Source organism: Capra hircus, chromosome 16, assembly GCF_001704415.2.
Source record: "Capra hircus breed San Clemente chromosome 16, ASM170441v1, whole genome shotgun sequence".
NCBI classification, from domain to species: domain Eukaryota; kingdom Metazoa; phylum Chordata; class Mammalia; order Artiodactyla; family Bovidae; genus Capra; species Capra hircus.
The window spans coordinates 20,391,194-20,415,745 of NC_030823.1; the positions used below are offsets into that span (position 1 = coordinate 20,391,194).

The window sequence follows — 24,552 nt, forward strand, 5'->3', positions numbered from 1 at the left end:
ACCATCAAGAAGGTCACCACTAAGGCTTCTGAAGGCTTAGAAAGATAATAGAGCTGTGAGCCAGAGCTAAAGCTTCCCCAAAGAGAAGAAACTTTTTTTTTTCCCTTAAGAATTCTCTTTCCATTCTCAAAATGACAGTGCCCTTTCCCTTTGCTGAGGTGTAAAGTAACTTGGGACCAATTGGATTCACTCTGTGGAGGTCTTGCCTACTACTATTTAACCAGTTTCATTTCCCAGTGTCCCTACGAGCAGATGAAACTGTGTACATACCTCTACACACCAAAGTCACGAGATTGAAGCTAGGTGGTAGGGCTTGCTGTCAGATAATTAAATAAAAATAAGACACTCAAACATTTCAAGGTACTTAGCTGTGGTCTAGTTCTGCCTTGGAGATTCTCACTTTAAAAGCTGTGTTTTCTCCTCTTGCAAATGGTGGCTCGACCTTGAACAGAAAGCTGCTTAGTGCCCAAATGCATAAGAATTCTTAAAACAAGCATAACACCTGCGGCTCCATTCCAGAACTCGGTCATGCCACAGTTCATCTGGATTCCTATAATTCCTGTATGTTCCCATATCTTAATTGCCCATAGCTGTGTTGCCAGTACAAACAGGATGGAGGAAGAGTCCACGCCCTTGGTGAATACATCTACCAACCCTGAGAAAGCTCCATTTTTTGAAACTCTGGTATTCTTTGTAAGGTACTGAATGACCATCTACTGAAATGCTAATAAAGATATCTGATACTAAAAATTCCTTTCAAGCAATTCTTACTGCCTACGATCTTTCTAGTCAAGATTCAAGACTGGCATTTAGCAGAATAGTTCTGATTTTAAGACTCTGTCCTCTGCAAAATGAAAACACAGGTTCACCGAATCAGATTTCACATCCATCTGAGCATAATTGAAATGAGTATTTAAATCAAATAAATACGTATTGAATAGGGGCATACTGTAAAATTTGCACACAGAAAAGTTTCAGGGTATGAAACATAAGATAATGACATCTGTGAAATATAGGTTGTGTGGAAAAGACTGAAGACTTCTAATTTATTATGCACTCAAAACACATAGAAAAAAATATGAGTAGAAAGGTTAAAAGAGAGAGAGAATGAGAATAATTCACTGTTGGGATGCATTAATAAAAGTATAAGTTCTACCATAAGGAAGGTGATAATTCTACTCTATTCTGACTTGAGAATTATGTTCAAATTTAAGGGTCCAGTTTTAAAATTGGAGCAGAGAGCAGACCATCCATGGAGGTAAAAGGCTCTCAAAATAAAAAGAAATAGGAATGTTTACTTAGAAAAGAACAGACGTGGGGGCAAGGAGACATGAAATCTGGCCTCACAATTTCTGAGTAGGGTCAAGTGGAAAAGGAAGTGAATCATCTTGTGTGGCAGCACCCATCCCAGTAGACAGACCTTGGAGGTAAGCAGATCTCAGTCCAGCATAGGGAAGAACTCTTTGTACAGCGGGAGCTGTCAGAGACTGCAGCAGGTCATCTGCCTGAGCTTTGAGGTCTCTGTCACTGAAGGAGTTCTAGAAGATACTGTCTTGTCTCGAACAAGACACTGCAGCAAGAGGGAATTAGATCCCAGGAACTTGGAGAGAGCACATAATAGATGCCAGGCAAGCCCTTTATGTGTTCTCATTTCTAAGTGCAATGAAGTTTCAGGGAGAATCAACGTTAGCTGTATTTACTTTACTTTTCAAACGAGATAATCCAGACCATCTCTTCCTCTTCACATGTCCTCACTCCCAAGTCATGAATTTAATACATCAGCAATCATAGCCTGTCCCACTTGGTGAAGTTGGTAAATAGCTTGCAATCCTAGCAGGGTGTGCCCGTCGCTTATTAGCTTAGCTCCAGGGCAGAGCAGCAAACCAGCACAGTGCCTCCAAGTAATTAGGTGATTGCCTGACAAAGAAGTCAGGCCACAAGCAAGAGGCTTACAGACAACATAGAGACAAGAGCTCCCAGTACAAGACACGCAATGGCCATTATATGCATCACCGCTATAATTTTAGGAAGATTAGAGAAAGATTTGCAAGCTAATAAGAGACACTACACCCATTAAGCATGTCAAACAGTCCACACCAATCATCACAGAGCTCCAGGGAAAGTGCAGAGTTTCTGGAAAGGGGAATGTCTGTTTGTTCTGGGTTAGGAAAGCTCTCTACAGGGATGAGCCAGAATGTCCAACAGGGTACATTTTCATCTTTATTTTGCCAATGTTTTGTGTAATTCTGGCAAGATTTTACTCGTTTCTCAATCTGCAGAAGAAGCTTAAAAATAAAAGGTGCCTCTCATCCATGAAGAGATTAAGGGTGAGATCCTACATTTCCAAGTTTACTTTGTTAGTGGAATCAATCCTTATTTTTTTTTTTACAAAATTTTTTAAAATATTTATTTATTTATTTTGCTGTGCCAGGCCTTAGTTGTGGCACGTGTGACCTTTGATTTTCATTGCGGCATGCAGGATCTTTAGTTGCGGCATGTGGGGTCTAGTTTCCTGACCAGGGATTGGACCCGGGTCCCCTGCATTTGAGAGTGCAGAGGGTCTTAGCCACTGGCTGCCAATTGCCTTCTTTTTGTTGACCATGATGTGGCCATTGCTGGGTTCTAGAATGGCTGTGTGACTAGCTATGTCTTGAGGGTATTGGCCTCTTTAAAGGCCATTTGATTCGGTTCAGTTACTCAGTCGTGTCCGATTCTTTGCAACCGCATGGTCTGCAGTACACCAGGCTTCCCTGTCCATCACCATCTCCCGAAGCTTGCTGGAACTCATGTCCATCGAGTCATGACTGCTTTGCCCCCTATTTTTTAGAGGAAAAAAAAAAAAGCATAGACTGAAGAAAAATAAGAAGAGAGAAAGTGGAGCAATGGAAGGAGAGAAGACAAGGAGGGAGAAAGATAAAAAAAAGAGTTTGATGAATTTAAAGATGAGACGATGGCAGAGAAGAGTGACTTTGATCACTTAGTCCAACCAGGAGGAGAGCCTCCCACCGTGACGTCATTCCTAAGGAGTGTGTCCCATTCTTGGTCCACCTGCCTGCACAAGTGGATCCAGGCGCCCTCTCCATACACAATCCTGAGCACAATGAGAAATGTAGAGAAATCAAAATGGAATAGGTGTCTCCACGTAAGTGGAGTTTTATGAACGTGATGGAAACTTTGGAGTCGAAGCTAGGAACCCTGTATCTGTCATAGTTCAATAAGACCAACCACCCTGGGCTGGCATCATTGTGATTTTTACTTTCTTTCTTTTTTTGGCCCTGTGTAAGAAGGGGCCTAAACAGTTCTGCTGACAGCGTGCGCAGTCTCAAATAGTAGCTAGATGAGGGCCAAGTCACATACGCTGATGCTGACACAGTTAGACTCCGGACTTCCAGCAGCATGACAGGTCTGACACCATCTGCCTCTCCAAGACACCCAGTTTCCATCAAAAGTGCTCCAGGGCTGGGTTACACTTAATAGGAGAGATGGCCAGGGAGAAAATCAGCAACCGCTGGTGATGCACTGTTTATTCCTCAGTCATTTTGTATTAAATTGCTGGGACTTGAGTGTCAGCAGTGCTTGGGCTGTGGTGGTGAAATCAAATCCATCTCCCGTGTGCCAAAACAAATCGGAGAAAACCCCCGAACACAACTGTCTTGGTTTCTTGCTGGCCGTGTCTATGTGCACACAAACAGCAGCTCATTCTTGCCCTCTGGCCCTGCGGTGGGTTGCTTGTCTTGCTGCACCCCAGAGGATGTCTAAGGAACCCCAAACTACTTCTCTCAAAGCTCGGGACATCAGGAACGAGGAGTCCTCATCAAGTGCTGTTGAAAGTCCATGTGGATCGCTGCAGAGCTTCAGGGAATGTATAGTCATTGCTGGAAAGAGGATGAGAAGTTTGTTCTGTTTATTTGAGGAGCTTGGGGACGAGAACCAGTGGGTGCTTCCCAGGCTCAAGGCATCATGCGTATGTTTAAGGGGGTTCAAAAGATCGTGGGCCATCCTGACCTTAGCACTGTGTCTTTTATGGGGGAACTTTTGCACTGAACAAACCACAGATCGCTATATCAGGGCCATTCTTCTAAGGACCATCAGTAAAAATACTAGGCTTTGCATTCAAGTTTCTGGAGCTTTTAATAAGTCAAACAGTTGTAAGGAGTTACTTTCTTGTGCCCGTTTTTGCAATGCAATACTCCAGTGAGTGTTGGTATTTCTGCCTGGGGTTGGATTCATGTCTTTGACTCATGGGACTCCTTTGTGCAGGAGACAGGATATTGTGGTGAAAAGCCAGAGCTTTTGATTGACAGGCCAGCCTTACCTTGACCTTAGCCAGAAGTTACTTGGTTCTCCTTGCTTTTGATTTCTTTATCTGGGAAATGGGGATGGAAACACCTCTTTAGCAGAAATGAAGCATGTAAAGCTATTAGAAAATGGGAGATGATTGTGAAATAAAATTCTGAGGCTGAGTTGAGACTGTTCTTTTCAGGGTGGGGATGGGGAAATGGGCGTATTTTATTCATCCCTGACTAGTTCATGAGATTGAAGGGAGGGGAAGCCTAGCCAAGTTGATTATAGCTCTATAACGAACTTGTAAACTGTAGTCTAGGGCGTTCATGCACGTGTTCTCAGTCACTAAGTTGTGTCTGACTCTTTATAAGCCATGGACTGTAGCCTGCCAGGCTCCTCTGTCCGTGGAATTTCCCAGGCAAGAATCCAAGAGCGGGTTGTCATTTCCACATCCAGGGGATCTTCCCGACCCAGAGATCAAACCTGAGTCTCTTATACCATCTTCTGCACTGGCAGATGAGTTCTTTACCATTAGCATCATCTGGGAAGCCCATGGTTTATTTCAGTGGTCCTCAAACTTTAGGGTACATAAGAGTTGCATAGGAGCTTGTTAAAACGCAGAGCATTGAGCATTACCCCATGCCCACTCATGAGAAACCCTGCTATAGAATAGGATCTGTACATCCACGCTAAACAACAGGGCCCTAGGATGCTCTGTAAGCCTCTTACAACTTCTCCCCTACAAAGGACTCTAGCTTGTATTTAAGATTCAGAAATGTACACCTTTGATACCATGTATTAAATAGATAACTAATGAGAACCTACTGTATTGCATAGGAAACTCTACTTAAATCATCTGGGGTGACCGAAATGGGAAGGAAATCCAAAAAAGAGGAGATACCTGTATATGTATACCTGATTCACTTGGCTGTACAGCAGAAACCAACACAGCGTTGTAAAGCAATTATATTCCAATAAAAATCAATGAAACATAAAATGAAATTCAGGTAACTAGTGAGTGCTTCGGGGAGTAAGACAAACAGAACCTCTGGGCCTCTAACAATCCTTCGCTCCCATGTTGTTGTTTGATTGCTAAGCTGTGTCTGACTCTTTGTGACCCCGTGGATTGCAGCATGCCAGGTTCCTCTTTCCTCCTCTGTCTCCTGGAGCTTGCTCAGAGTCATGTCTACTGAGTCGGTGACACCATTCAACCATCTCATCCTCTGTTGCTGCTTCTTCTTTTGCCTTCAATCTTTTGCAGCATCAGGGTCTTTCCCAATGAGTTGGCTCTTCTCATCAGGTGGCCAGATTATTGGAGCTTCAGCTTCAGTGTCAGTCCTTCCAATGAATGTTCAGGGTTGATTTCCTTTACCTGGGGTAGAGTCCCCAGTCTAAGTCTTCTCCAACACCACAGCATCAATTCTTTGGCTCTCAGCCTTTATGGTCCAACTCTCATATCCATACATGACTACTGGAAAAACCATAGTTTTGACTATAGGGACTTGTGTCAGCAGAGTGATGTCTCTGTTTTTGAATATGCTATCTAGGTTTGTCATAACTTTTCTTCCAAAGAGCAAGTGTCTTTTAAATTTCATGGGTGGCGCTAGTGGTAAAGAACCTGCCTGCCAATGCAGGAGACATAAAAGACATGAGTTCAGTCCCAGTGTCAGGAAGATCCCCTGGAGAAGGAAATGGCAATCCACTCCAGTATTCTTGCCTGGAAAATCCCATGGACAGAGGAGCCTGGCAGGCTATACAGTCCATGGGGTTGCAAAGAGTCAGACATGACTGAAGCGACTGAGTACGAGGCATATCTTTTACCTTTCATTTTGAACTACTGCCCTCTGACTTATCCTAGAAATTCCCCGAGGACATTGAGACCAATGCCAGTTTCCCTTGGGGGTTCTGTGAGTGCCAGCTTCAAGAGAGCAGTTGTTAGAAATTAAGGTCTCTTTCTTCTTGGCCTCTGCTAATCTGCTTGCTTTGTTAAATAGCACTGGCCTCTCCAGCTAGTAGCCAATGGGTACCTTTTAGCACAGTGGTTCTTAAACTTTGATGGTGCATCAGGCTTTCTTGGATACTTTGCACTTATCCCAGGTTCCCAGGTGAGGCAGATGCTGTGGTCCAAGACCATACTTCCAGAACCACTGCTTTAGTAAATGCAACATATACTCAGGAATACTTGACCCGCAATTCCAATGTCTGGCACACACATTTTTTCCCACTAGTTTTGTGGTGTAAGCAGCCCAATAGGGAATAGACCACAGATAGAGATGATTGAAGCATTGCCCCCCTAAAGGCTGAACTCTCGATGTCCTTGGGTATTTCTTTCAGTCTCCAAATCTCCTCTTTCTGCCAGAGCTCCTCACATATTGGTGACATTGTAAGACCTTTCTTCGGTTTGTGCTTTTTACTAACTTATGTGTTCAGTTCAGTTCAGTTGCTCAGTCGTGTCTGACTCTTTGCGACCCCATGAATCGCAGCACGCCAGACCTCCCTGTCCATCACCATCTCCTGGAGTTCACTCAGACTCACACCCATCGAGTCCACGATGCCATCCAGCCATCTCATCCTTGGTCGTCCCCTTCTCCTCCTGCCCTCAATCCCTCCCAGCCCCAGAGTCTTTTCCAATGAGAACTCTTCGCATGAGGTGGCCAAAGTACTGGAGCTTCAGCTTCAGCATCATTCCTTCCAAAGAAATCCCAGGGTTGATCTCCTTCAGAATGGACTGGTTGGATCTCCTTGCAGTCCAAGGGACCCTCAAGAGTCTTCTCCAACACCACAGTTCAAAAGCATCAGTTCTTCAGTGCTCAGACTTCTTCACAGTCCAACTCTCACATCCATACATGACCATAGGAAAAACCATAGCCTTGACTAGAACAGTTCTAATCTGAGCATTGTCGTGAGAGCTGGAGTTGTTTGGTGCAGAGGGTGTTTGCTGGGAGGATAGAATTCTCTCGTCATCCTTTCTGATGGTCAGGGTTGAGCACAGCAGGTAAATATTAAAGTCTGGTGGTGGGGCGCCTGTGAGTATAGTGGTGACTGTCACTCCTCTCTGCAGCGGGCAGGAATTGAACACCCAGAGTCCTTGATCAACTGCCCCAGGACACTTTTCTCTTTCTCCTCTAATTCAATTAGGTGGTAAGTGTGGGACATTCAAAGAAGGCCCAAGGATCACTTAGCCCCTTTGTTGCAGGATGTAAAAGGGGATAGGAAGGGACCTTTTTTGAGAGGAAGTTTGTTCTAAACCCAGTTCTTGAATGTTCCATCTGCTCATTTGTGTGATCCTGACAACCTGAGTCAGTACATATGAAGTAGGGGATTATTTACCTTGTTATATAGATGAAGAAATAGGTTCTGAAAAGCTAAATGCCGTCTCTGTTGCCGCATAGATAAGACTTTTTTGATTTGGGGTTAAAATTCAGGTGGCCTTAAAGGGCCCCCTGCATGCAGGTCCTATAATTATATGGGACTGTGGCAAGACTCGGTCCCTGCTGCCACTGAGTTGCGTCTGATTGTGCTGTTGCATTGCCAGCCTCGGGTGACACCGCTGCCCCCATGCCCTATCTGAGATGCTTCGGGTATGGGTGCCTGACACCGGCTCTCTGGGGGGTAGGGGGCAGGGGTTCCAGCACCAATTCTTGGGAGGCCAGGAGTATGGAAGGGTGGCAGAGTTCAGGAGTGAGGCTCCATGGCCCTACTCTAGCCCCGTTGTCCCAGTAGATGTCACATTTGAAGCCTAAATTCAAAGGTGAAATGATCAAGGTGTTCAAGACGGCGACCACAGAATATCAGATTCCAGTGTGAGCCTTTTCCGAGCTTGGGAACTGGTACAACTGCCATGACCACACGCCCGTGAAGCCATCCCTGGGCCATGGGGAACCGAAGGATTCTTAAGTGCAGATTGCTGACAACGAGGTGCTAACATGGGGAGGAGACAATTTACAATGAGTTGATAGTTATTTGGAACAGATGACAAGTCAACCTAGAATGCATGAAAGTAGCTTGTGGTTGGACGCTATCACTGGGCATTCTGTACACCAGTGGTTCCCAGCCTTTTTGGCACCAGGGACTGGTTTCGTGGAAGACAATTCTTCCAAGGGCTGGAGGGTGGGGAGAGCAGGGATGGTTTGGGGTTTATTCAAACTCATTACATTTATTGTGTACTTTATTTCTAAGGTGCTAGACTTTAGAAATCAATAGTTAGACTTCCCCCTTTTTTTCCTCTCTGTGTATTCCCCTAAGTGAGATTTAGCAGGGATTTGAGGTAAGGGGAACACTACTCATTGGGTGACATTCTGGAATCTCCTAGGTGCAAGCCTTTTAAAGACAGGAAGGCACATGGGATGGTGGCGGGTGAGGAGGGAGGTGAGGTAAGGTAGGGGAGCAGAACCAGTTTGGTGGTCTGAAATCCACAGAGCTGGTGGAAAGTGCCATCTGATGGAACCAAGAAAGAGTGGGTCAGACATCGAGAGGAGAGTGCCAACTAGGATATGCGAGGGCAAGTTGGCAAAGGTCAAACCCAAGTCACTACCTCACAATGGGGTAGAAGCTGAGTTGAAATACCAGAGGCCTTCAGAGAGAGCTCGCATTCCAAAGGGGGACACGAGTCCTTGCAGAAAGTGGAGAAAAAAGCTGCATCCCTCCCAGGCCAGATGTGTGGATCAAGCCATTGAATACGAGCATGGGAATGGAGCCCCAGCACCAGGCGAGGTATAGAGGGGCCATGTTCAGCTCTTTGTACCGTGCTTCTGAGAGCTTCTATGAGGTAAGGATCATGAGTTGGGTCTGAGCAATTTGCTGTGACTTTTATTTTTTCTTCCAGTGCAGACGTATTTGGGAAGTTGCTCAAGTACCTTGGCCAGGCTAGGGGCTGGTCACCCATAGCAGAGGACAGCTGGGGACAGCTGGGACCGACCCTTAGAAGTGGTAGTCAGTTCTTGAAGTTACCAGTCTTTATCCAATGAGCTCCTGCTCTTGGATGCTGCAGCAGGGGTTTGGGAAAGGCTGCTGTGTCCTGCTGGCCTGGTCCCTTCGCGGAGTCATGAGTCCAAAGCCCAGGCACTGGCGGGGAGGGAAGGGATGCCCAACTGTCATTTCACCTCCTCCGTGAACAGCTTCGACTTATACAACAAGCACCAGATATGTGGATTTATATTATCAGGCAGTCAAAACAGCCAACACAGTTATCATGGCCAGAGGGGAGGAGGGCTGATTGCCAGCTTATAGGGAGCAGAAGAGAACAACGTACTTAACTATCCAGCGACGCCCGTAAATATTTGCAAACACCCCTTCAAAGCTCGAAAGCCTAGGACTGGATCGTTGGATGATTTGCTTAGAAGAAGGAGAAACAAAATTGACCTCCTTGTCTGAAGCGGCCGTAAAAAGCAAGTGTGTGTATGGGCAGATGACCAGAAAGGGAAAAAAAAATTGTTCAAAGTTTAATAAACACAAAAGAGAATAAAAATAAATCTCAAGAGTGCTTATTTACAAACTTGATGGAAGGATAAGATTGGGGTGGCCGGGTGTGAACGCTGCATGTCTGTGGAAGTAGCGTAGGCCCCTGGGGTTGGGGGGTGGTTTTCACTGAAAGGAAGGGGGAAACCAGCAAGATTGTTTACTGTTTCTAATGACAGGAAACCCACTGAAGCAGCCTTGCCCTTTCAGGATGCTCTTTCCAAGCATGTTTGAAGCTTCTGCTCTCTGATGGGGAGGCCCTGAGAAGATAAATGCAGAAACTAGGCCTGTGGAAGCTTCTGGCCAACCTGGAGAGTGTGTGAAGCCATCCTCCCAGGCCTCTCTGCCTGGATTCCCAGCCTATTTTCAGCTGAGCTGTCAGGATGGGACCAGCCTGTTCTGGGCCGGTCCCATCCTGGGCTGGTCATTTTCCAGCAGAAAGGTTGATTTTTTTCTTTTTTTTCTTACATAGGTTGTTGGATTTTTAACAGTACTATCTGCCGCACTTTACATTTCAATCTTAAAACAACCAAAAATGTCAGTAGGCATTGCTTTTTTGCCAAAGGCAGATGCTACAGCAATGTAAATCCAAACTATAGCAAATTTGGATTTGGGGGCTGTGGCCAACATCACTGCAGATTCTAGGAAGGATCCCTCCCGGATGCTTTAAATTTGGGGAGGTTTGTTTGTTTGATTGTTTCTGAGACTTTGGATCTACAAAGTTTCAGATCACACAGTCATTTGTGAAGCAGTCATCAAGCAGAGCATGGTTTGAAATGTATCACTTCCCGATGAGCTGCTTTCTGAGAGTCATGGGACATGGGGAAAGGATGGAGAAAAGCCTCTGTGAGGGGAAAAAGTACACAGTTCTTAAGATAGTGAAATGCTGGTGTGTTCCTAGCATTCAATTTTTCAGTGTAATCATCCCAGAGCAAGGATTTCCCAGGAAATCATGAAAGGTATTTATTTCTATTTTAAGATCAGCAAGATGGTACATTTATTTAATAAGAAGCTAGTCTTGCCAATAACCAGATGCTTAAGTCTTTCAAAACTCCTGTTGATGACCAACTGTGCAAACAGTGGATATTTGGTGAACTTCATATGTGCAGACTTCTGTTCTAGTAGCTGCAGAAAAATATATGAGAAATACTGTCAGTCCTCAGGATTCTTAAAATTTCATTGAGGAGAACAAAATAAGCAAGCATAATAGCAAAATAATAAAAACATTTGTAAGTGGACTGTAGCCCTCCAGGCTCCTCTATCCATGGAATTCTCCAGGCAAGAATACTGGAGTGGGTACCCATTTCCTCCTCCAAGGGATCTTCCTGATCCGGGGATTGAACCCAGGTCTCCCCCATTGCAGGCAGATTCTTTAACCATCTGAGCCACCAGGGAAGCTCCCCCGCCCCCACCAAAAGAAAACATTTGTAAAGGGCCATGGAAACTGAGAATGATTACGTTGTAATGAAGTGACATAATTGAGGAGGGGGTAGAACACCATCAAACCACCAGAGTTGGATGGTACATTCCAGAATAATGAAAGTAAGTTTGCAGGAGATTTTCAAAGAGTATTGTAGGAATATACCTATTCTACCTATACTATAGAAACATACCTGTAACAGCTAGCCTGCCCAGTGTAGATACTTAATAAATGGGTGTTGTATAGGAAGTATGGGGATAGAATTCAAACTTGCTTTGGTTTTGTTTTAACCCTGAGTTATATATCCAAAGGCAAAGACAGGTTACCTCAAAATAACAGCAAAATTCTAGCAGCCCACGAACTTGAAATTGTCGTGGGCTGTCTGCAAATCTGTGTTTTTCATGGCTCAGAGCAGAAGGCATTGGGGTTGGTTCTTTCTCTTCATTCGCTAGGATTCCCTCCCACCAGTGAACATTTATGCCGAATAAAGAATTTTAAGACTGGACCTGGTATTGCTACTACGTGTGTGTTTTCATTCAACAGTCCTCACCCTAACTTCACTAGAGGGTGTATTTGGTCCTATGTGTGTCAAAGACCAAATTATAGAAGCTGAAAAAGATGCAGTCCATGAATCTGGAGAGAGTAGAGTGTTTGGGAGCCAAAATTTCAAGGGAAAAAATACATGGGCAAACTGCTTGCCATTAGGAGCTATTTTCTTGGCACATTTGATTAAAGTGTATGCAAGCCTGACAGCTTTCTCCAGGCATCAACTGTCATGAATTTGTTCCAGTTCATAACCATTTAGGATTTTCCACCACTCCGTCAGCTTTCAAAGAAGAGGGTTAACTTCGGGCCTTCAAATGGAATTGGAAGTGGTTTGTTAATCCCTTTTAATCGGCTACTCCTGTAACCAAATGCACATGCTTATTCTTTTTTTTCCTAGTTCAATTGTTAATGATATTAAATTGGCCATTGGAAACGAAATCATTCTATAGATATTTCCTGTAAGGTTTCTTAAGGCTGTCTCATGCTGCAGGGTCTTTTGTGAGAGAACAATGGATTTTTATCATTTTCAATGATTGCCCTAACTTTTTACAGATGCCATCCCGCCCACTTTCTACAGACCATACTTTAGAATTGTTCGATTTGACGTCTCCTCGATGGAGAAGAATGCTTCCAATTTGGTGAAGGCCGAGTTCAGAGTCTTTCGTTTACAGAACCCGAAAGCCAGAGTGCCTGAACAACGGATCGAGCTGTATCAGGTAATTTTGTTTGGGTCGTTTGAATGGACAATGAGTTTTAAGTCTTAGGATAAAGGACTTAACTGCAGACTGAAATTTTTCTGAACTGATGGGTCATTTTCTACACTCACAATCATGGGACAGGCCCTTATTTGTTATTCCTCTCACAGTGACAGCTTATTCCTGAGTTGCTCAGGAAGGCAGAACCTTTAATGTGAACGGGGGAAGCTCTGAGCGTAAATGGCTGGAATGACCATCCTCTGGAAGGCTCCAGTCCTGAAATTCACCCCCTACTCTGGAAGATCAGATGGTACAAGACCAATCCCACCCCAAGGAGAGAAGTCAGCCACCTTTCTTTTCTCATCTGATGGCCATCTCTTTCTCCTTTTCTTCCCTTCCTATTGTCTCCTCTCCATCCCTGTTACTCTCTTTTCTTCCCATCTTTGCTACCTCCTGTCTCTTCACTGACCTGATCCAGCCTCCTCTTCCTTTCTGGTTCTACTCAGGCTTTCCAGTCCATCCCCCACCAAATGCACATCCTCTGTTCACCTCTGCCCTCCATTATTTCAGGCAGCCTTGGCATCTCATCTCCCTAAGATCTCATCTTATCATCCTCATCTCATCTCACTGAGCAGCAGTGTCAAAAGATGGTGATGATGGTGGTGATGATGATGGTGATGAATGATGATGGTGGTGGTGATGATGGTGGTGATGATGATGGTGATGAATGATGATGGTGGTGGTGATGATGGTGGTGATGATGATGGTGATTAATTATGGTGATGATGATGATGGTGATGATGGTGATGAGTGATGGTGATGATGATGATGCTGATGATGGCAGTGATGATGATGGTGCTGATGCCAAGTTACTGAGAGGTGAGAGATATTCTTAACAGCTTATTACTCATGTGGCATCAGCATGACCCAAGATCTTTAGGGGACTCTGGTGCACATGAAAGCACTGCTCTAAAAGCTCTGAGTCTACTAGGGGAGGCAGACATGGTCATAGTGAATACGTCATCGTGTCATATAAACACGGTATGTAGGGGGCAGAGTTGGAAGGATTTCACTGTGGACTTGATGTTTGGGTGGGGCCTCAAGAAGCATCTATTAAAGCAGGAAACAGGGTCTCCTTTGACAGGGCCTATAGAAGATGCTATAGAGATGGTGCTCAGTGCTAGGGGGTGAGGAAAGACTCAGGGAGAGGGTTGCCCTCCAGGGAAGGTATGTAAAAGGAGATAAACAAGGTCAAGAACAGACCCAAGAAACCCAATGTTATGGAGGAAACACGTGAGACAATATGACTGAGAAGCGGGCGTATCTGAGGGAATGAGAGGAATTGACATCTGTAGGTGGAAACCTCTAATTGTCCTGGATTGTAAACGTTTGGAAATTTGGTGAAGACTTTTCTTTGCATTTATTAGGAAAATGGAAAAATTATCACAAATAAATGTTGGTTATGACATCTCAGAGAATGAAGTTAAAGCTGTTAAGAGTTTTCAAATACGAGTTACATGTGTGTTCATGAAAAGTGATTCTTACTTATTATTATGGATCCTCAGGTACCTTCCTTGGAGACCTTCGAATTTTAAGGCATGTTCTAAAAGCATCAGACAGAGTCACCTTTCTGTGTACCAGACCCTCTGCTAAGCCCTTTATTAATATTATCTCTGTTCTTACAGCTCTGCTATGAAGTTTGCACGATGAGGCATCTTTTTTTCCCCATTTATTGACATATAATAGGCACATAACATTGTATTAGTTCAAGTGGTACAATATAAGGATTTAATATATGTATATATTGCAAAATGATCACCATAATAAGTTCACTTAACACCCATTGCTTCACATACTCACACGTCTGTTTTTCTTTGTGGTGAGAACTGCTAAGATTTACTCTAGTAGCAACTTTCAAATATTCCATCTAGTATTGCTAACTATGGTCACTATGTCGTACATCACATCCCTAGAACTTACTCATCATGTAGCTGGAAGTTTGTGCCTTTGGACCACCTTCACCCATTTGAAATATTCTTTCTACTCCTGTATTCTTTCTTATTTTTACAGAAGGTGCTGAGTCACAGAGAAATTAAGTCCCTTGGCCAGAGTCACAGAGCTAGGAGGGGGCAGGGCTGGGATACAAGTCCAACTCTGACTCCCAAGTGCTCACTCCTCACCACGTTTGCTGTTTGTAGCAAATCCTTTCCTACCTCTTTGCCTCAAAATCAGCCAGAATAGAAGAAAAATAAGAGAAACTAGGCCGGCCAGAGGGTGGAGTGATATTTGGAGGGAAAGCAAAGACTGAGTTCTCTGAAAAAGCAGCTTGATCAGAGTTAGTCAGAGATATTAAAAGATGATTTGAAAATTAAAAACATGATTCCCTGTCCTCCTTTTTCTTCTTTTTTTCAATTAAGACGCTCTTACATGCCTCCCTGTACAGATGGATTGTGCTCTCTGGCCCTGTTTTAATTATGTGACATGTGACTTCAGTTACTTGAAGGCAAGGTTTGTTAGGTTTTGATGCCTGTAACGTAAGCTGCTAAATCACTATTATTCTTTGGCTCCTGACTTTTTGCCCTGAGGTGTGACCTCTGATAGTGGAATACTGATGGTTTGTCTTCCTCACAGAGGCTGTCTCATCTCCAGGAGGGGATCTGTACTTGGAGGCTGGAATTTAGAGGACTTTAATGAGTCCTCAAGGGATGTGTACATCCCCAGAGGTTACTGCAGCACTGGCTGCCCCATGACATGAACAGCAAGCTCTGTTCCAGTTAAAGTCCCCAAACTGGAAAAAATGGGGCTTCCCTGGTGGCTCAGCGGTAAAGAATCTGCCTGCCAAGCAGGAGAGACGGGTTCGATCCCTGAGTTGGGAAGGTCCCCTGGAGAAGGAAATAGCAACCCACTCTAGTATTCTTGTCTGGACAGAGGAGCCTGGCAGGCTATAGTCCATGAGGTCTCAAAGAGACGACTTAGCGACTGAACAACAATTGGAAAAGGTACAGCTCAAGATGGAAGCCCATTGAATGGAGACTGTGACCTTGGGTTTGTTCAGTGTCACTGAACACAGGAATCTGGGAAGGAGGTAGTTTTAAGGAAAATAAGGAAGACTAACATCTCCTTATCCATCTGGAGCTCAGCTATGTTGCAATCTAACCTCCTGAAACACAGCCAAGATCCAGAAGTAAGTCAGAGAGATCCCTGAACACCTTCACAGAAGACTCAGCACACATGCCACTGAATCACTGGAAAGGCAGCCTTTGGTCCTCTCTGGGACCAAGAAATCTGAAGCACTGGATAGGAAGGAGCGCTGGAGGAAGACACTCTGACAGGAGGAGGTGAACCTTTAGACTTGCAGTGTTCGCCAGTGCACCCCAGTGATGCCACTTTAGATCAGTCACAGAATGCAATGTTTCTTATGGATAATTTTCCTAAATCTTATCCTGTTTTTAGTTAACCCAGTCTTTGTCTCTGTGACACCCTGCCTGCCTTCTGATACCTGCTGTGGCCTCATTGGAAATCCCATTTTGGCTTGTTTTTCTCCAACTTTCCACTTGTCTTCAGCGCATTTGGAAGTCTTTGCAGCCTTCAGTGGTAAAGCTCCCTGGTATAAAATTCCCTTCTGTCGGGGGACAGAAATGGATGCTTATGATAACAGCCTTGAATTACGTAGGTGAGGCTAAATTATATTCAGGTAATAACTTGAACTCATGCCATAAAATGCTAGAGAGTTTTATATCCAGAATTGCTTAAAGGTTATTTTGAAAATAAAAGACTTAAATGGACAGATCTTTAGCTGTTTGGAAAGTTCAACTATTCAGAAGGACAAAGCCTCTGAAATTTCTAGAAGCCCTTTGATTACTGTATTACTTAACACATAGCTGACAGCCTACTTCCTAGAGGAAAAAGATAGGATCACTAGGAAGAGGTTTTCAGGGTGTTTAGATGGTTATATGGATGATTTATTAGGATTATTCACAACATTGATTTTAAGCAGGGGAAGAGTATGTAGGTGTGTGCTCATGTGCGCTCACATGTGGTGTAGGAGATACTCCCCTACCTATAAAAGCCCTGGGGGAGCTTTTCTACAAGGCCTGCCCATGGCCTTTTTCCTAGAGATTCTGATTGTCCCTGGAAAGGAAAAGATTTCCCTGTGGACAGATGTGGTTTCCAAGAGCTCTCCTTGTGATTCAGATGTGGTCATTTGCCATGGGCATCACAGATTTAAAACATATCCTAAGGTTGGGGGTCATTCTGTCCCATACTTGTAGATGGTTACTCTTTCTAGAGTCAGAATCCCAGGTGGGAAAGACCTAAGATAGCATTTCTGGGAGCAAGCTCAGAGTTAGTTTCATCTGGGGTTCTGCATCTGTTGATTTCTCCCTGCCCGGGAGAGTCAAGACACCCGAGCTTCTGTGGAAATCATGTTTAGTTTGGCAAGGCGACTCTCTCCTTCCCCTCTCTACAGAATAGTCTGTCAGAGCCGTGATGAATGGTGGTAACATAAAACCGTCCTGTCCTCCTCCTACCCCTGACTTCTGTTATGTTCATGGACTCCAAAGAGCATATACTGGTGTGATCATGATATGACTTCAGATGGACAGCAATATCACATGGAATAGAAAAGGGATAAAGCCTTCTGATATGAAATAGCAGTGACCCTTACTGTATTTTTAGAGATCTATGCCAAAGGCAGCCTTTATTGAAATGTATTCCGATAAAGCTCCGTGCTCTGGGAATGTTTTTGAACCTACTAATATTTAGTAGAGCTCTCAGCCTTTTTGGAAAATTGAATACATCTTTATTTGATTAAATCACGCTTGTATGATTATGATTAAAATCATGCCCAGAGTTATGAGAAGGGGAAAAAATAGGAAAGAGGAATCTTCTTCAATTTGGATATCGCCAGCATGAGCAAGTGAATCTGCCACCTTGGAGGAAGCTAAGTCCTCAAATTTACAAGCGAAGAAATGAGTCACCAAGAAATTAATAAGTTATTTAAGAGTGTCTACGACCTTGTGGCCACATGAGACCACCAAGGAGTACTTGTGTTTAGGGATGCTGACCTCCAAAGACTTTGGACCTTCCAGCTATTTATAGCTTCCTCTCACCAACTTATACCCTTTTCACACTTACTGCCCTTTTTTTAAAAAAAATTGAAGTCGAGTTGATTTATAATGTTGTGTTAGTTTCCGTTGTATAGCAAAGTGATTCAGTTATATATATACATATATATGTATATATATTCTTTGTCAAGGTCTCTTCCCTTATAGATTATTACAGAATAATGAGTATACTTCCCTGTGATATACAGTAGATCCTCAAACTCTTAATTTGCACCCATCTCCCTCCCTTTGCATAAGTTTTTTTTTTTCTGACTGTGGCTCTGTTTACTGCTCATTTCAAACTTTATCACCTCTAGGATAATAAGATTTGTACCTTTATAACTTTTTCGATTAGTCCCTGTTTAATCGACTACCCCAAGTTTTATGGCCTCAAATAGCAAATTTTAATCGATTTTTAGGAGTCAGAAACTTAGACAGGACTTGACGGGGCTGTTCTGCTGCTCCATGTGGCTTTGACATGGGTCACTTGATGGTGCTCAGGTGGCAGCTGGGCTGAACTGGATGATCTATAATGAATTTGCTTCTAAGCTTGGAGCTGGGATGGGGTGACTGAGCCCCTCCTCCTCTCTAAGTAGTTTCAGGATGTACCCATGTGGTCTTCCCAGAAGAGGAGTCAGGCTTTTTTACCTGAGGCTCAAGGGCCCCAGTGTCCAAGGCAGAAGCTGCCGGTCCACTTAAAGACAAGGTCCAAACCTAGCAGAGCTTCCCTTTCACCTTATTCTATTGATCAAATGTGCTACAGGCACAATTCAAAGGGAAAGGAAATAGACCCCATCTCTTGATAGAAAGAGTGTCAAAGAAGTTGCACCCACCCTTAATCTGCCACATCAACACACTGTACAGGGTCATAGGCAGAAAACTCTGAGTGAGCGCCTCCTAGCATTGGTACCAGCATTGATGCCAGTCATCCAACAATATGGAAGGAAAGCTATGACAAAACTAGACAGCATATTAAAGAGCAGAGACATCACTTTGCTGACAAAGATCCAGATAGTCAAAGCTATGGTTTTTTCAGTAGTCTGTATGGATGTGAGAGTTAGACCATAAAGAAGGCTGAGCACTGAAGAACTGTACTTTTGAACTGTGGTGCTGGAGAAGACTCCTGAAAGTCCCTTGGGCTGCAGGGAGATCAAACCAGTCGATCCTAAAGGAGATCAACCCTGAATATTCATTGAAAGGACTGATGCCGAAGCTGAAGCTCCAATACTCTGGCTACCTGATGTAGACGAGTGGACTCATTGGAAAAGACCAAGATGTTGGGAAAGATTGAGGGCAGGAGAAGGGGATGACAGAGGGTGTGATGGTTGGATGGCATCACTGACTTGATGCACATGAGTTTAAGCAAGTTTCAGAGGTAGTGAAGGAGAAGGAAGCCTGGTGTGCTGCAGTCCACACTCTGCAAAGAGTCAGAGTTCAAACTTAGTGACTGAACAACATAAATAATCTAGCCATATATATCAGACTCAGCTTGTGCCTTGCAGTTTCTCAGGGTCTGGTGGAGGAACAGATGTGTAAATGGTGTTTCAATAGTACTGCCTTTCTTCTAATTGAAATATATCCAAGAGACTTCTAGTGCAAAATCTGGAGAATCCAGAGGAATGCCTCAGAACTCATTCCTTCCAGAAGGGAATTGTGAGAATTTGGCAACATCCTAACATCTTGGTTTGATTCCTTGGGTGGACAGGCAGATAATTCCAAGATAATACACCATCTGCCTGAATCAAGATATTTCTTTGAGCCCAGAAATACTTATAGCAGAAATATCTGAATGCATCAGCTTGAGATAGAAGTAAGTTTGGTGAATTACTATGCAAAGTATTTTTTTTCATTTGCTAGTTCACTAGTCACCCTTAATGAGACAGCATGGTGTAGTGTTCAGTGGTGTGAGTATTGTGATCTAAATTTTCTTAATAATTCCAGTTCACTTGCTGTTTATTGTAAGGGTGAAATAAAACCATGTATATAACTGCTGGATGGAGAGTGGGCAGTCGATCTATGTTAGCTCCCTTCCTTCCTTGTCATCTCTTAGATTTTGACTTTTAAGTCTTTACTTCTTCCAAGAAGAAGAGCCTTTTTCAAAATTACCTATCAAAGTCAGTTGCCAGATTATTTTTAGGTTAATTTATTAGCTTGAGGCCACTAAAAGAAAAACAAAAGAACTCCTTGATGCAGTGTGATGTACTGGGTTGATACATTATGAAACATCAGGAGAGATGTCATCTTCTCACATGGGGCTGGTGTGAGACCACAGAAGTTGCTGTCAGGTAGGTTGCTAGAATACAGTCTGCTGGTGGTTCTCTGTTAATCAGTAGAAGATAAATGTGTTGGGGTGAAATGAGCTCAGTGGATTTCCAAGGAAACAGATTTCCTGACCTTGGGCATAAGAGGGGCAGTAGTGGTGTTTATTTTTGTAGAGATGGAGCATTCAGCTTCAGTTGAAGTTACCTTTGCCTTAATAAGGGACTCCCACCCCACCTATACTGGATACTCTATCGCAGCTTTGATGAACAATCTGTCCTTCTGCTTTTCCTCATCCCTTTCTTTCATCCTTTGGATTTTATTTTATTTATTTTATTTTTTTGGACTATGCTGTATGGGTGGGATCTTAGTTCCCCAGCCAGGGGTTGAACCCTTGCTCCCTGAAGTGGAAGCACAGAATCCTAACCACTAGACCTCCAGGGATTTCCCAATCCTTGGATTTTAATGCCTAGTTGGATTTGCGCTTAGACAGGCTTGTCGAATGTGATGATTTCTTATCTTTAGAGATCTCTTGCAAGGCTATACAAAAACAGTGGCTAAATCTAAGTCACATCCATTTATCTCTGGCTTCAAACTACAATACACAAGAAATGACTTTTCAGAGTTGCAAGTGAAAGCGTAACTTGATGGTTATGGAGCAAAATAAATAAACGAAGATTTTAGTAGGAAGGAGTGAATCACCCACCACTTTAAATAAACATCGTATCTCATCTCTGAGAAAGATTTTAAACTATGCAGACCCCTAAGGCTTTACAGTGAAAATTCAAAGTAGATGGCCTCAACTTGCTTTTTAAGGGACTCTAAAGCTGCAATTCAACCCTGAATATTCACTCACAGGACTGATGCTAAACTGAAGCTACAATAATTTGACCACCTGATATGAAGAGTTGACTCATTGGGAAAGACCCTGATGCTGGGAAAGATTGAAGGCAAAAGAAGAGGGCAGCAGAGGATGAGATGGTTAGATGGTATCACCAACTAATTGGACATGAACTTTAGCAAACTCGGGGAGATAGTGGAGAACAGGCAAGCCTGGCGCACTACAGTCCGTGGGGTCACAAAGAGTCAGACACAACTTGAGTGACCGAACAACAACAAAACTGCAGAATGAAGGATGAGGTTCTTGTCATTGCAAGGACCAGAGTACTCAATGGGGTTAATGAAAACTGCACCCTCTTCCTGATCCCAAGCCCATGCATGTGCACATGCGCATATGTGCCATCGTGCCGCACACACACACACACACACACACACACGAGTTCAGCTTTCAGTTCTCATATTGCCCAAGGGTTTATAAAATATAAAGAGGTCAGCCAAGAAAACTGACTGTCTGTTAAATTAGACTTGCAAAAAGTGCCACTGAAAAAAAAAGTTATACTGTGCTCCTGTTGTCCAGAATTTTACAGCATACAATCCCCTTAATACTGATCCTGACTCTGGCGCCACATTGGAGACACACGCGCTATAGTAACCCACTTAAAAAAAAAGCCATGAGGTATAATAAACACTTTGTTTGCACAAGGCTATTAATATCTCAGGTCTTTGCAAACTGATCGAATGACATGCTCGCCTCGTAAGGAAATTGGATCGTTATCATTTGCATTAGGTTATGACGTTACCCAGAGTCTAGGAAACCTGTGAGCAGACGGGCCCCCAAAAGTGGTGCAAACAGCCGCCCTTCCCCACTGTATCAAAAAAAATGTTAATAATCATGCAATTGTAACTAATTCTCTGTTCTTTTGCATAATGTGGCTCAGTAGTCATGTTGATAATTATCACTGACATATGCATTACTAACCATGCGCAGGGCATTATTTTAAGTGCTTTATAATGATTGATTCATTTAATCACTATAATAATCCTATTATTATCTTAATTTTACAAATGAGGAAACAGAGGCACAGAGAAGTTGAGCAACTTGTCCAGGCCACACAGCTTGGAAGAGACAGAGCCAGGATTTGAACCCAGGTGGCCTAGCTCCAGAGGCTGTGCTGTTGCTTACTTTATCCTACTGGTAGGAGGGTCGCAGGCTTCGGAGTTGGGCCAGTGTGGGTTCCAAGTGTGACTTTGGGGAATCTGAGAAAGGCACAGCACCGAAATGATTTCTCTGTCTGTTAAAAGTAAATAAAAACACCAAGTTGGCCAGGATTTTGTAAGACATGAGCAAATGCATGGAAATTCCTAGCACAATGAGTCTACTCAATGGTTAGTACTATTGTTATTCCCAAAGCACTGATTTTGAACTTTTATGAGAAACCATCTCTTACATTTGCAATCTTTTCCAAATCTCTCAGTAATGAGAACACTCACCTTAGGCCCTAGCTCTCCGGGGGTCCTGGGTATGCAGTGGCTGTCCGATGAGTTTGCTTCAGGACTTCCTTCCATAATATTTTCAACTCACTCTGCAGGTGGTGGTCTCATTCAATTGCTGGTGAGTAGCTCTGGGTAGGAAAGAAAAGGAACATTGCAGCCCGTCAGCCCTGGGTTCACCTTTTGCCTTTTTTGTTTATTAATATTAGTTTTTTGCTCTTACAAATCCCTCGTCTCTCTGAGCCTCACTTTTTCATCATCCGATGGAGATACAATTCTTGTCTAATGAGTTGCTGTGAAGAGAGCACCACTGTGGAGTGTCTGGCACATTGGCTGTGTCAGGAGTGGACTATTTTCATCAGGGTTTTGCTTGTCATCTAGAACTTGTTTATATTTCCTCTAGAGTGGGTTTGTGATCATAAAACTACTCCTCGATGATGTCAGTCATCTCTGGTTGGATGATGTCATTCATCTCTGGTTGATGAGGTCTCCTCTGACCCATTTCCGGGGATCAGCAGAGCAGAGCAGGATTATGGGAACAGCCGAGGTGTTAGCGCTCTGGATGTTTGCTTTATCGGAACTCTGACGCAGCTCTGCTGAGTTGACTCTGTGATGTATCTGGCTTTTCTTTTTGAAGAAACCATTACAGAATGGCCAACCCCAGGGAGGATGTCTTTGTACCTCTGCCTCACCACCACACAAATAGGCTCAATACCTGCTTCCTGTGTTGACTTCAATAGTTTTATTTTCATTTTATAATTGTACGCCAATTTTTCTATAACTCTACCAGGGTAAAAATTATTCCAAAGAAGGATATATGTTTATTTCCTGGTAGCAACAGTAATCAGAATATTTGGGGGAACTTTTGCTTTAGAACTGTTTAGAACCTACAAATACTGAACTGTGAATTCTTTCAACGGGGATGAATCTATATTTTTGAAAGATCCTGTTGATTCTTGAAAATGGCCAAAATGGCCAGTTTTTTTTTTTTGAGAAATTTGTTTTGTTTCAGTATTTCCACACTTTCTGTTTTTGGCTGTGCTGGGTCTTCACTGTGACATCCAGGCTGCTCTGGTTGCAGTGCATGGAATCTAGAGCACGTGGGCTCAGTAGTTGCAGCCCATAGATTCTATGGTTGTAGCGCATGGACTTAGCTGCTCTGCAGCATGTGGGCTCTTAGTTCCCTGACCAGGGATCGAACCTGCATCCCCTGCACTAGAAGGCAGATTTTTTTTTTTTTTTAACCACCGGAACACCAGGGAGATCCCAGCCAACAGAGTTTTAATGAAAGTCAAAAAGAAAAATAGCTAAGTTGATTTTCCTATGTGATTTAAAGTGTTTAAAGGGTGGATCCAAAATCCAACCACTTCTAACTTCTCTGCCTCTCCTACACTGGTCCCAGGACTTGGACTTTTGTAAAGGCCTCATCTCACTGTTTGCACCCTGGCCCCGTTCAAGGCCATTTGCAACACGGCAGTGGGGCTGATTTCTCCCAAGAGGTTGCTTAGATCCAAATCTCCTGCCCAGAGCCCTCTCGAGGCTTCTTACCTCACTCTGTGTAAGAGCCAACAGCTTTCTTGTGCCTCGTGAGGCCGTCCTGGACCCATTGCTCACTTGTCCCCCAGCCATGACCACCGCCACTCGAGGGGTTCTTCATCCTTCCCTCTTTGCTGCTCCTCACCCTGGGCTCACCTCCTCCTCACGTCTGCAGCTGCTGTTCCTTCCACCCACAATGCTCTTTTCTGCTTCCCAGAAGCCTCTCTCTCATCATTCCTTCAGATTTTTCTTCAAATGTCTCTCACTCAGAGACCTCTCTGGCCACCCTGTGTGATGTCTCAAGGTCCCTCTTCCTAACATGAACCATCCCTGTTTTTCACTGTTTGTTTCTCCTCCATACCCATGTCCTGTGGTACACTTGATCTTCTCTATCTTCATCTTATTTATGATCTTGTCTGTACCTCTGGGGATAAACTCCCAGAACAGCACCTAGTGCATAGATGATGCTCGACAAACATCTTTGAATACACTGAAGGAACATTTCAAAATAAGATGTAAGTACAAAGAACACTGTGGAAATAAGAGTGTAACATCATCAGGGGACTCTTGAGAAACATCATTTATTTGGATTTGGAAATTCTGCTAGATTTGTTTTAACCATAGCCGTATAGCTATTTATGAAGAAAGAAACATGGACCCATTTTCTGTTACTTATTCAGAGCTACTTCTGGTTAAGTGAATAATAACCATGTAGATAAAATACATACATATGTATATAATAAATTAGTGAAACTGATACTCTTGGGTAACCCATCAACACGGTAGAAAAGACAGGCTCTTTGTTTTTTTAGACTCATTACTTTAGAGTCACACCCCCTAAATTAAAGGGCTCAGCTGAATGTGAGCTGGGACTTGAATTATAGTACAGGTCACATGGGTTGTTGGGAGCCAGGAAGAA

At 43.5% G+C, this 24,552-nt stretch overlaps 1 protein-coding gene across 2 annotated transcripts in view; it reads left to right on the forward strand.

Moving 5' to 3' along the window:
• TGFB2 (transforming growth factor beta 2) overlaps positions 1–24,552 on the forward strand; it is a 92,812-nt gene that overhangs the window by 44,434 nt on the left and 23,826 nt on the right. For both annotated transcript variants that reach the window (XM_018060159.1, XM_018060160.1), the window contains one exon: positions 12,260–12,423. In XM_018060159.1, coding sequence (XP_017915648.1) covers positions 12,260–12,423 — 164 coding nt within the window. The remainder of the gene's footprint in view (positions 1–12,259; positions 12,424–24,552) is intronic.